Source organism: Protopterus annectens, chromosome 10.part0 (assembly GCF_019279795.1).
Source record: "Protopterus annectens isolate FY-2018-M chromosome 10.part0, PAN1.0, whole genome shotgun sequence".
NCBI classification, from domain to species: Eukaryota; Metazoa; Chordata; order Ceratodontiformes; family Protopteridae; genus Protopterus; species Protopterus annectens.
Window position 1 is genome coordinate 1,780,044,262 of NC_056744.1, and position 12,443 is coordinate 1,780,056,704.

The following is a 12,443-nucleotide window of genomic DNA, read 5'->3' on the forward strand; positions in this document are numbered from 1 at the left end:
GGAGTTGGGGCCATAGTTTTTGCAAATGTAACAATTACCCAGACACACACATAAAGAAACATGATATATACAAACCACATTATTCATTCGGTATTAAAAATACATTCGTATAAATGCTGTGCGTAACTATACGCATACCAACAAGAAACGAAAAAAGAAAAAAATTACAGTTTTACAAATGTTTGTTCAGTCATAAGCAGACCTGATTGAATAGAGCTTATTTTATTTTTATTTATTTATATAGCTAGGAAGGCCTCATTTGCAGTAGAAAAAGCATTACTTACATAATAAAATGTAAGTTCAGCTAAACACACTAGACAATGCAAAACAGTATAGGCAAAGATGTCAATTCATACTATTAAAAAATCTGATTTTCATATGAGATGTCAATCCTTCAGATAAAGTAATAAAGTAAGGACATATCTACCTAAAATGGCAGTAGGTTAGGTCGCTGTTAAAGACTCTATGACATGTATTAAAATGAACAGGGTAAATCATATGATGTCTTTGGCAAAATCACCAATTACAGAAATACCACCTTGGCTCTCCCTTGAAAATAAGGCAGAAGTGCAATAAAGTAATCAAGTCAATAACAGCAAGTAAATCAAGAAATAAACATAATTTATATATAACAGCTTATGCATTCCAACAATGCAAATGAAACAAGTACGACATAAAATGATCAAGTTAGTGATATGAGAAATAACGGGTTTTGTAAAAAGCAAGAACAGAGATGAAATTATCTCTAATATAATATGATTAACAGTATCTTACAGGGAAAAGTAAAGTACTGCAGTATACTGGAATAGGCAGGGGAAAGGAAAAATCTGGAACAAAACAAGAGAAAAAGGTGGAAGAACATATGTCCAATGAGAGAAGAAGTAAGAGAAAAGTAAATAAATAAATAAAATGAGTAATAAAAGAAATAAATTAAATGAGAAGTTGTAGGAGAATGAGAGGAGGCATTATATATGAGAGGGAGCAGTATATATGAGAGGAGGCAGTATAGATAAAGGGAGGCAGTATATATGAGGGGAGGGCAGTATATATGAGAGGGAGCAGTATATATGAGAGGAGGCAGTATAGATAAGGGGAGGCAGTATATATGAGGGGAGGGCAGTATATATGAGAGGGAGCAGTATATATGAGAGGAGGCAGTATAGATAAGGGGAGGCAGTATATATGAGGGGAGGGCAGTATATATGAGAGGGAGCAATATATATGAGAGGAGGCAGTATAGATAAGAGGAGGCAGTATATATGACATGGAGCAGTATATATGAGAGGAGACAGTATAGATAAGGGGAGGCGGTGTATATGAGAGGAGGCAGTATATATGAGAGGGAGCAGTATATATGAGAGGAGGCAATATAGATAAGGGAAGGCAGTATATATGAGGGGAGGGCAGTATACATGAGCGGAGGCAGTATAGATGAGGAGAGGGCAGTATATATGACAGGAGGCAGTATAGATGAGGGAGGCAGTGCAGATGATCTGAGGCGCTATATATGAGAGGAGGCAGTATAGATGAGATGAGGCCGTATATATAAGAGGAGGCAGTACAGATGATTTGAGAAAGTATTGATAACTTGAGATAGTCCAGGTGAAATGTCCAGTAATGTAATTACTGTACACAGAAACAGCAGCATCGACTAAATTCCAGTGCTGGAACAAGGAATGAGCGATGCAGGGTAAGTATGATTATGTGTTGCATGTGAAGGTACAGTTTTCAGAAGGTGACCCACTAAACTGCTTACACATCAAGGACAAATGTAAAAATTAGTGTGCTATCAGTTCCATATGAATCTAAAGTATGGAGAAAACTGCAGTAAATTACTTAAAACAGTAGCACCTTGACATGATATAGTCACACAGTGAGCAGCTTTCTTGTTGTAATATAAGCATTAAATACAGAAAACAGACAAGTAGTGCTTAAGTAATCAGTGGATTACTATTTTTTCCACTGAGGGTAATGGTGAGTAAGTTAATGTATGAAAGGCATTTTTGCAAACAAAAGATGAGGCGGCAAATTATGTGTTCCTTCTAAAGGAAACCTTTTTAATATTACTTTGGGAGGTGTGCCCGCCCACAGTCCCTTCTGCACCAGACCTTATGACCTCCCTCGTTTGCCATCTCTTTGCCTCCAAACCCTAACCTATGAAGGCCTAACTGTACATGAGGTAGGATCCTTGTGGTGCTGTCACAATGGTCATAAAGAAGATTCCATCATTAAGCCCCTCCCAGCCATATGTGCAGTGCTGATGCAGTGCCATCAGCTGACTCTGTACTTATTTCTCTTCTAACGTATCTGCAGAACCAACAGACTTTCATTTCTTGGGCCCTGTGCAGCAAACACCTCAAGCCTCAAGATATCAGCAATACAAGAGAGAAACTAGGCTTCCTCCCTTGATAAATAGTCTTAAAAGCACATATTATGTCAATATTATTCTTTCTCCTCACAAAATATAGTGTAGAAGTAGGAGTCAATGAAAGGATTTTAATGTACTTCTAAAGAGTTCAGAGCTGCTCAGCGTTTGGCCTTCTATCCTGAAACATGCATTAGTTATTTAAGAAACACCTTGTTTTGGTTTAGTAACAAATTCAGCACCAGTGGCTGCTATGTGGTTGCCTCCATGTTCTCACTGCAAGAGGATTTAAAGATCACAATAAGGATATATCTGTGACAATCACACTGACAGTAATTATCTCTTCGTTTGTAACATTACTGACCGATTCCTACCATACCCAAAATGAAGGATGTCTTTTTTATTTATTTTATAGTCTATGCAACACTTTTCATTGTTAAGAATGGAAGCCACATCTATTTTTAATGTTTGCTTTGGTATCGCCCAAAACAAAGACATCTCAAATTAAGGCCTGCATTGATAGGGTACAATGTCATATGCATTTACAAATATATTTTATTTAGTTGCTGTTTTAAGAAAGAAAGAAAAAAAGGATTAGGCATACGAATTGTGAACAGAGTATGGAAAGCACTTTTCAAAGACCACTGGGACAGTCTTTTTAGGACATAATATTAAAATATTAGGAACTAGTTTATGAACCAGTTCTGCCTTTTCTGTGCTCTGGTCATAATAAACAACACCCATCCATACTATGCCTTGATTTTCTCAGCTGAATAAAAATGGTTATCCTTTTGATTCATACTAGTGAAGGACATAAAATCTACCTTAAGAGAAATAACTGTAAAAAAATCTGTATTGCAGCCAATTACAATGACACCATATACATCTGAACTGCATAACAGTTATTGTGGTCTCCTTTTACATTTAAAAGTCAGAAATATCCTACAAGAGACATAACACTGTTGAAAACTGGCCATTTTAAGAGAAGCTGGGGGGGGGGGTGAAAACTAATGTCTTTACTGGCTCATCCAACTTAGGAGGGCTAGAGGATCTTTTCTTCATGATAAAAGAACATCCCCAGTGATGGGGGTGTACTATAATTGCAGGACAGATTGCCAGTCAAATTACAGCATCTGGTCTGTGTGTGTGTGTGTGTGGGGGGGTGTTAGAGCTAGCTGGCATTGTGTGTAGTGATGCACACCCAGTTAGGCTGTACCAAATAAAAAATCCTGACTGGCATGCAGAGCCAATTCATGTATACGCTGCTCTGCAACACTTCCTCTGCTCAACTCGCCATTGGAGAGCTCCCAGACCTGGGGATGAGATGGTGCAGCTGGGGGTACACAAGGAAGAGTGAATATTTTAATTGCCTAGCTTTGCTGTTCTTTCAAGTTTACAGTCAGAGATTCTAATACACAGAACACCAAACCCACATGCATTATCCTAATGTCAAACATTACAATTTTAACAGTGCGCTCTCTCTCTCTCTCTCTCTATATATATATATATATATATATATATATGTGTGTGTGTGTGTGTGTGTGTGCGCGCATGTGTGTGTGTGTGTATATATATATATATATATATATATATATATATATATATATATATATAAAGCAAACAATAAAAAAATACTCAAATCTCATTTTGAAAGAATAATGTCTAGAAAAAAAAAGGGAAAGTGAAAAAAAATAATTACTTTGCCACATTTTACTCTGATGTGGGTAGATTGCTGCATAGTATTTAGTTTTGTGCACTAGAAGATTCATACATCTTGTGTATGTCCTACCCCATATTATAATACAGCATCATCACTTGTTGCAAAAACATAGCTTGTTTATCGGTAAGATAACAAAGACAGTAGAACCATTCCCAAAAGTGACACCCGAACAGATGCTGCTGCTTTCTGGCTGCCAGACTGTGTGACCTGGATTTGTCTACCATTCAGGTTCTGTGTAGGACGGTAGTTATTAACCAAGGGCGTCCTAGCAGGATTATCCCGGAAGACTTTGGATGCAAATGCATTGACCTGCAGCAAAGAGAAAATCACAAACTGTCTTAGAAATATATGACCACACGTTCCTGTAAATTTTCAGACCATCACACCTTTGGCTGTTTTTTAATAATGATTATGTGTCTTAACCTGGTTTCTATTCACTGTATATCTCCCTACATTAAATCTGCCACTGCAGATGCATGTTTGCATCTGTCCTGATCATTATGTTTAAAACTGATGACCACTGCAGTTTACTATTTTTCTACTACATTCGTTTTTTGTTTCGTTTTATTTTATACAAATCATACTTTTCATAGAACTGTCTGATTTCCTTGACCTGCCATGTTTTGCTTTAGACAATGTAACATAAACAGACAAGATGGAGCACCCTTTTGGGGCATAACTGAAGGACAGGCTTGAATTCACCTGCATCTTTTGGCTGGCAAAGTTATTGGCTCCAGAGTATCTGCACCTGGAAAGTTAGGATGCTTATGGTGCATCTGGCATTTAACATGCATGCATGTTCCAGTACTCAAAAGGTATAACAGTAATTTGTTTAGGATGGATATTTAGAAAATGAGAGAGTTTGAGCAGATTAATGTCATCACAGCCCTTTCCCCAACCCATGGGGTTCTCAGACTACCCGACTTTTCACTATCCTTGTCATGAGATACACATGGAAACTATAGTATGGGGCAGACTGCTATGCAATATACAACTATGGGAGTTAAAACTCCTAAAAATTAGCCTTAAATACAATGAATCACAGCTTACAAAACAAGATGACAATAAATACAGAAACCAACCATAGCTGTACCTATGTGGTAATAAAATAAATAAAATATACAGAAAACATCCACAAAGTATGTGACTGACACTGTACAAGATACATACTGAGACCACACAGTGCAAACATGTGCAGGACCAAGTGAGTGGATGGATACTGTGCTCCAACAGTGACTTCATTATCTTAACATACAAGGGTCATTACTGCATAGCTTCCATGAGAAGAATGGGAGAGCATCGGTGTACCCCCATCATCCAGCAGTGGGGTACTGATCTACAGCATGCCCTGCTTGACAGCCCCCCCAAAAAAACATTTGTTTCAGTCTTAACACTGGTCATCTAGCTTGTAAAGTTTAGAAAATGTTTTACTAGGTGTCCAGGTAGCAGCCTCCCATATAATTTGGACAGATTTGTTCTTGATAAATACTATGGTGGAAGCTCATGAACCTTATTCTAACAAGTCAAAGCCTTAGTGTGCTTTTCATTTTTCATATGGACTTACTTTTCTTTTATGACAAAAGCGAATCATACTACCTCATAGATTGTTTTGTAACTTTACTTTGTCCACGTTGTCTCTTTTTCTGTTCGTTGTATATGGAATTATTTCACCTTTATTTTCTTTTTAAGGGAAGAACACAGACAACTATATAGACTGGTTTAAAGATGCAGGTACATCAAGAACTATTCCAGACCAAGAAAGAGCAAATTGTTCTTAAGAATGCACTATCCTTATGGAACGCATTATATGGCTTTTTAAACATCAAGGCTTGCAGTTCAGAAGTCCTTCTGGCTGATATAACTTTCACTGGTCAGGTCTTCTCTGAAAAATGGTCACTTGCTTAGTCGGCCAACCCAATAAACAAAGAATAAATAAAAAATAAACTAAAAACAATATTTCCTGAAGAGATACCTGAGGTCTCACATACTTGTTGTGTCTTATGGCTTTTCCCGGTTAGAGGTTGCCACAGCGGAACTCCGGTCCGCTAATGATCGGCAGTAGATTTTTACGTGTCGAGTTGCCGGCCCTGATGCACAACTTTCAATGAAGGTACGCCCATTCACGCATGTCTCCACACAGAAGACATTCTGGCTGTGAATCGAACAGGATAACATCTTTCTGTGAGGCGACAACGCTACCGCAGCACCACCACCACAGTGAGGTCTCACATACTGAGGTCTCACATACTGATAAGTTGAAGCTGATGGAGAGTTAGTTTCTCATTTGCAAAGTTCGAGTGTCATTTAAGTCCAACTGCATGCCTTGTCGATCCAAAATAAAAGATCCTTGTCAAATCCTGATTTACAAGTAGATGAGAACCTTTAGGTGGAGAATCAGGTAAACAATCAGAAATGGCAGACAAAGGCCATCAGTGGAAAAATAGTACAATCCAACATTAAACAGGCTATTCAACTACTCTTGAACTTGAGGGACTCGGCAAGAATTTGGGTCTAAACCATTCTTTTAACATCATTGTTAAAATCAAACCTATTTAGAAAGATGTGCTTTCCCAGTGGATACCTCTTTTTGCTTCTTTTAGAGCAGATAGCACTTCAATAGGATACATATGGTTGTTAGGGACCACTGAGTTCAGTTTGAGAAACTTGTGATTTAAGATTTAACACTATTGCTAAAATCAGATCTACTTAGAAAAGTATGATTTTCCGTGGGCATCCATTTTGCTTCTTTTAGAATATATAGCACTTAAATATTAAACATATGATTATTAGGGACCACTGAGTTCAGTTTGAGAAACTTGTGATTTAAGATTTAACACTACTGCTAAAATCAGATCTATTTAGAAAAGTATGCTTTTCCGTGGGCATCCATTTTGCTTCTTTTAGAATATATAGCACTTAAATATTAAACATACGGTTGTTAGGGATTAAAGCTGAGATCCTCCAGCCTCTTAATTTGAGAAACTTGTCATTAACATAAATCACTCTTCACTACTGTTGGGATAAAACAAACACAGCATGTGAAAGATGTATCTATGAATCTGGAATCAATTCTCTCACATAACAACAAACCAGATATCAAACAGGTTGTTAGCACACACACTTCACCTCTTCCACATATTAATACACACAACAGTGTCTCAGCCAATAAACCCCTAAGGCAAAACACCTCAAAAACAAATATCTTAGTCATAAGATGACTTCGTAGTGAGACACACAGATGTCCCCCTCACCAGGCTGGACAAGGAGAAAGTCACTGTCTGCTGCCTGTCAGGTGCCAGGATCTATCAGATCACACACACACACACTCATGTTTCTCAACAACAAGTACTGTTCTGACTCATAGTCCATGATGGAGTGAATTACTTGAGACGTACCTCACTGGACTATATGAAAAGACACATGACCGAGCTCACAGATTATGTGTCCCAGGCAGGTATGTCCCTAGCCCTAAGCAGCAGTCTGCCTTCATCCAGGATGATGCCTCAATATAAACAAAAAATGATTGATTTCAAGTATCTGTCAGTCTGGGTAGATACGGTCAACAGAGAGAGATGGCCTTCACCTGTTGCCTCTTGGCTTTCGGTTACTGGTAAAGGTACTTCCCTCCCCCATAGTGCCTTTTTTTAGGCAACGTCATAAGAACAAAATTACCAATGTAAAAAAATCCACTAGAGATAAACTCACGGTCATGCTGCTTAATCCTAGGAGTCTAAATTGGAAACTGCACTCACTGGAAGCACTCCTTACCTTGGAAGATGCCAATGACTGTACAGTCACAGCGACATGGTTCAAGGCCGCAGAGAGCACCCCAGACTTGTGAGACTATAATGCCTTCCACACGTTCAGACTTCAAAATGAGCATGAAAGAACCAAAGGTGGAGGTGTATCCATTTTCATTAAAGATAAATACATCTCAATACTGGTCAAACAGTACGACTCCCCAGAGCTACTCCAAGTCACCCTCCTTCTATATTATTGTTAGCTATCGGTCCCCCACCATGAACCACAAGAACCAATCTCCTTACCTCAACCTCCTTGAGTCACTCATTATGCAGCCAAATACCTTGGTCATGGGTGATTTCAGCTATCTTTCCATTAATTGGAAGTCATATATAAGCACAAACATGCTCAACCTAAGGTTCCTGGACTTTGTTGATGCAAATGCTCTGGAAAAGGTAGCCTGCACCCCCACAAGGGGCTCGAATGTCCTAGACTTAGTACTCACCAACATAGGGGGTCTCTGCACTACTCCCTGTGTGTTGCCCTGCCTGGTAAGATCTGATCATAAATCAGTCTCATTCAAGTAATTATCATATCTGACTCCCCTCCTTCAAGAGCAAAAAGGATGAATAATTTGTCCAAAGCAAACTATAATCTCCTAAGCATAAATAGTTTCAAACCCCCTGCTACCACTGTCAACAATGAATCTTATACAGAGGTGTATACAAATCCCTTTTTATAAACACCTATACAAATGTATAGACTCAACTGTTCCTGAACAGATCAAAACAAGGTCCTCACAAAAAAACAAGCCACCCTGGGGGACATCAAGTATAAATAGGTTATCCAACAACAGGAAGAAACTAATGTCCAAGAACATGAGAGAACTGACTCAGCAGAGGAGGGACACCCTCCACAGCTTGAACAAGTAAATTATATATCTTGTAATGTCCTCTAAAGCCAATTACAAAGCTAAACTAGCATCCCTAGCTAAGGATAATCACAAGACATTCTTTAACTATGTCAGAAATCTAAAAGGGAAGGCTCAGCTTTGTGCCGAACTAGTAGTGGATGATACCACTCATACTGACCCTGAGGACATCGGCAATGTACTAGCAGACAGATTTGCCACAAACTTCATCCTCCTGTCCCCACCAGACATATCCCAAAGCATACCTACCACCAGTCCACTACCTAGATTCTCCAAACATCAGGTCATAACTGCACTCTCCATGGCCAAAAACACATCATCTATGGGACCAGATAACATCCCAAGCTGTCTACTAAATGGTCTAAAACAGGACCTAGTAGAACCACTTGGCACTCTCTTCAAACACAGTTTAAGAGCTAGCTTTGTCTCAGTAGAGTGGAAAACAGCAACAGTAATTCCCTTGCACAAAAGGGGTCCATTGTCCAACTGACCCTGGGAACTATAGATCCATAAATGTAACCAGCCTTATCTGCAAGGTCATGGATAGAATCATCATGGACCTTCTCAAGAAAGAAAGAGGTGACATTCAAACTCTTGACCTGACCTAATTTGGTTTCATTAGGAGTAGATCATGATTATTAAACCTGGTGGACTTCTTCAGGAATGTCACCAAAGCCCTGGATGAAGGCAAAACAGTACATACAGCCTATCTTGACTTATACAAGGCTTTTGGCACAATTCCCCACTCAGGCATTATTGAGAAATTCACCCAGCTGGGAATTAACCTGTATGCCACTAGATAGGTAAACAACTGGCTCACCGACAGAACCCTTACAATCAAAGTAAGGATTCCACCTCTACCAACACAGCAGTTACCAGTAGTGCACCACAAGGATTTGTACTGGGCCCCCTACTATTTAAAATGTATTTTTCAGAAGTCCAGGAGAAAATAGATGGCCTGTGGCTTACCAAGTTCGCTGATGACTGCAAACTGGGTCAATCACTGAGTTTCCCAGCAATGTTGACATGCTACAAAAAGGGCTTACACAAACAAATTAATGGTGCCAAAGCCATGGATTTAAATTAATTGTAAAAAAAATGCGCTATCATCCCTTTTGGCAAAGGGGAAGTCCCTACAAATTACAACATTAACAATACTCCTCTTACCTCAAACCCTGTGGTGAGAGGTTTGGGAACACAGGTTGATAGCAGCCTTAACTTCGATTACCATGTGTCCACAGTGGTAAAGAAGATCTTCTACATTGTGCATCTCATCAGTAAGATCATTGCTTCTAGAACTAAGGAGGTTATTACTCCCCAGTACTCATCCGTCATTAGACCACTAATAGAGTACAATGCTCTCTTCTGTATGCACCTCACCAGACACCTTCAGCAGCTGGAGAGACCTCAGAGGTTTCTCACTTAGAAAATTCAGGACCTTTAACACATGACCTACATGGAGAGACTGCAGGTCTTGTCACTGTACTCTGCATCTTATAGGCTGCTGAGAGGCTTGGACCCTGCCCTAATGGAAATGCTGCACATCCACAAGTCAAATGGGACAAAATTCACTTGCTCTAGGGATCTTAACCTAGCCTATGACATTAACAGGACATGATGGAGAGACAGATATGTCTCCCAGAGACTGCCACTCCTCTGGAACAAACTCCCAGTTCACATAAAACAGAGCTCCTTAATGACCCTATTTAAATGTAACTTAGACAACTGGATGGGAGACTATAAATTTACCCCGGGAGTGTCGCCTATGTCTCTCTTGGATAAAGGCAGTCGGTGCTTATCATAGACTCGCAATGCAAATATAGACCATACAATTTGGTCAATAAGGGGAAAAGAGTATAACATGGCTAGGCTTATAAATGCCCTAGGGCCAATAGCCTAGTAACCTCCTATGAATGGATGAACCTAAGAAGCAGGGGGTTATTGGAATGTCCACCAACATCCGAGTCAAAACAGCAAGCCAAAAAGGAATTATGAGAAGGTGATTTGCTTTTTTATTACCTTTAACAGAAGACTTTTTTGTGATAGAGGGGTTAGATGGACAGTGTACACTAAGATTTCTAACTAGGTGATTGTGAAGGCACTGACCACAATTGTTTGGCTGTGATTATGGACCAGAAGACAAAGAGAGAAATAGAGGGGGGGGTGAGAGACAGGAAGTTAACAATGTCTGATAACATTAGGAAGGTTCATAAAAATAATTAAACATTTCTGTTTAAAGTGTCTTTTAGAGGTTTTCATCTTGACTTTTAAACATGAGGGTAATCTCTAGACCTTTTTCTCATATAATCATGGGGACTCAACAGAAGGAGCACTAATCATTTTCACCATGAGTGCTGATATGTCTGCATGACTGTTGTGTTGTTGTTGACAACCTGAAGAGACCCTGAGCTAGTAGCTAACAGGAGAGATACTAATGACTGATGAATGGTCAACATCTAATTGAAAATGATCTATAATGTCATATGAAATGGAGACAACTGTCTCTGAAATTTCATATTCCATAGACTGACTATCTATGCATAATCTAAGGACTCTATCATGAGTTGCTGATCTACAGCTGGAGGAATGAAATGCAAGTCCCCTGTTTATGACATACTGGTTTGCTACCACTGCAGTTACGTTCCCAGAGCTGGAATCAATGGAAGAGTAGAGCGGAGGAACTGAGAACAATCATTCTATTTTCTGCTTGTTTGTTTCCAAATACCAGTGAATGTTCCTCATATTGTGTCTGGAACTAGGTACTATTGGGTTAGAAAAAGACATATAACTCAAGACTTGCAGAAATGTTCTTACTGTCAGACATTTTCCCAGATGAGTCCATCACCATCTACACCATGTTGTCTGTCACAGAAAACATGCAGGATTTTTGTGTCAGGAATGGCTTTTAAAAATTTGTTGGTTTGTGAAGTAACAAAGTACTTTTGGAAACCAAAATAATCTCCCCAGTTGTGAAAGCATTCCAGAGTCTGAAGGCTACCCAATCCTAGGCTGTGAAAGGACTCTACTTGAATCAGAAATTGCCCATACAAAGATCAGTGTGTGCATTCCCAGAAGGTTCTGATGGGGGAAAAATTCAAGCATTTGATGAAACCTCTGGTACAGAAGAATTTTGTCTAAATGACAAGGTCATTAACTGCTAATGGGAATTTGCAAAAAAAAAATAATAATAATATACCATTTATGATCAGTGTTGCAAAGAATGTGGAAGTACATGTCCCTCCTTTCCAAGGTTACCAAGAAATTTGCTGCAGGACAGGTAGAGAATTTGGAGAGACTGCATCTTGGATTCATTCACGCTGACAAACCTGATTAGATTTGTTAGCTTCAAAATAGGCCTGTCCTGGTCTTCCTTTTCTGGAACCGAAAAAAAAATCATGAACAGAAGTGCTTGTGGGCATCTAAGAATGCCACTGCCTTGTCATCCTGAATATCTAGTAACCGTTAAGTAATGGGAAAGGCTAACTGATCTTTTGAACTATAGGGAAAAGCACAATAATTTAGAGGGAAATACTCTTTAGTGCACTTTTAACTACTTTTCTAAGATTAGAAGGCACAAGTTGTATGCAGGCTTGGGAAATCTTCCTCCTTGGGTTTAAGAATTTGGGGACAGGAGACAAAGGATGATTGGTGAGCCATCAAATGTTACTGAAGAAATAGCTATCTTA

The 12,443-nt window shown here is 39.1% G+C and overlaps 1 protein-coding gene across 1 annotated transcript in view; it reads right to left on the reverse strand.

The window, feature by feature from the left end:
* Positions 1-3,952: 3,952 nt before the first annotated feature.
* The window catches only part of LOC122814018 (carbonic anhydrase 4-like), a 287,411-nt gene continuing 278,920 nt past the window's right edge, over positions 3,953-12,443 (reverse strand). The window contains exon 9 of the mRNA XM_044086598.1: positions 3,953-4,394. Within this exon, the coding sequence (XP_043942533.1) occupies positions 4,203-4,394 (192 nt within the window). The 3' untranslated portion in view covers positions 3,953-4,202. The remainder of the gene's footprint in view (positions 4,395-12,443) is intronic.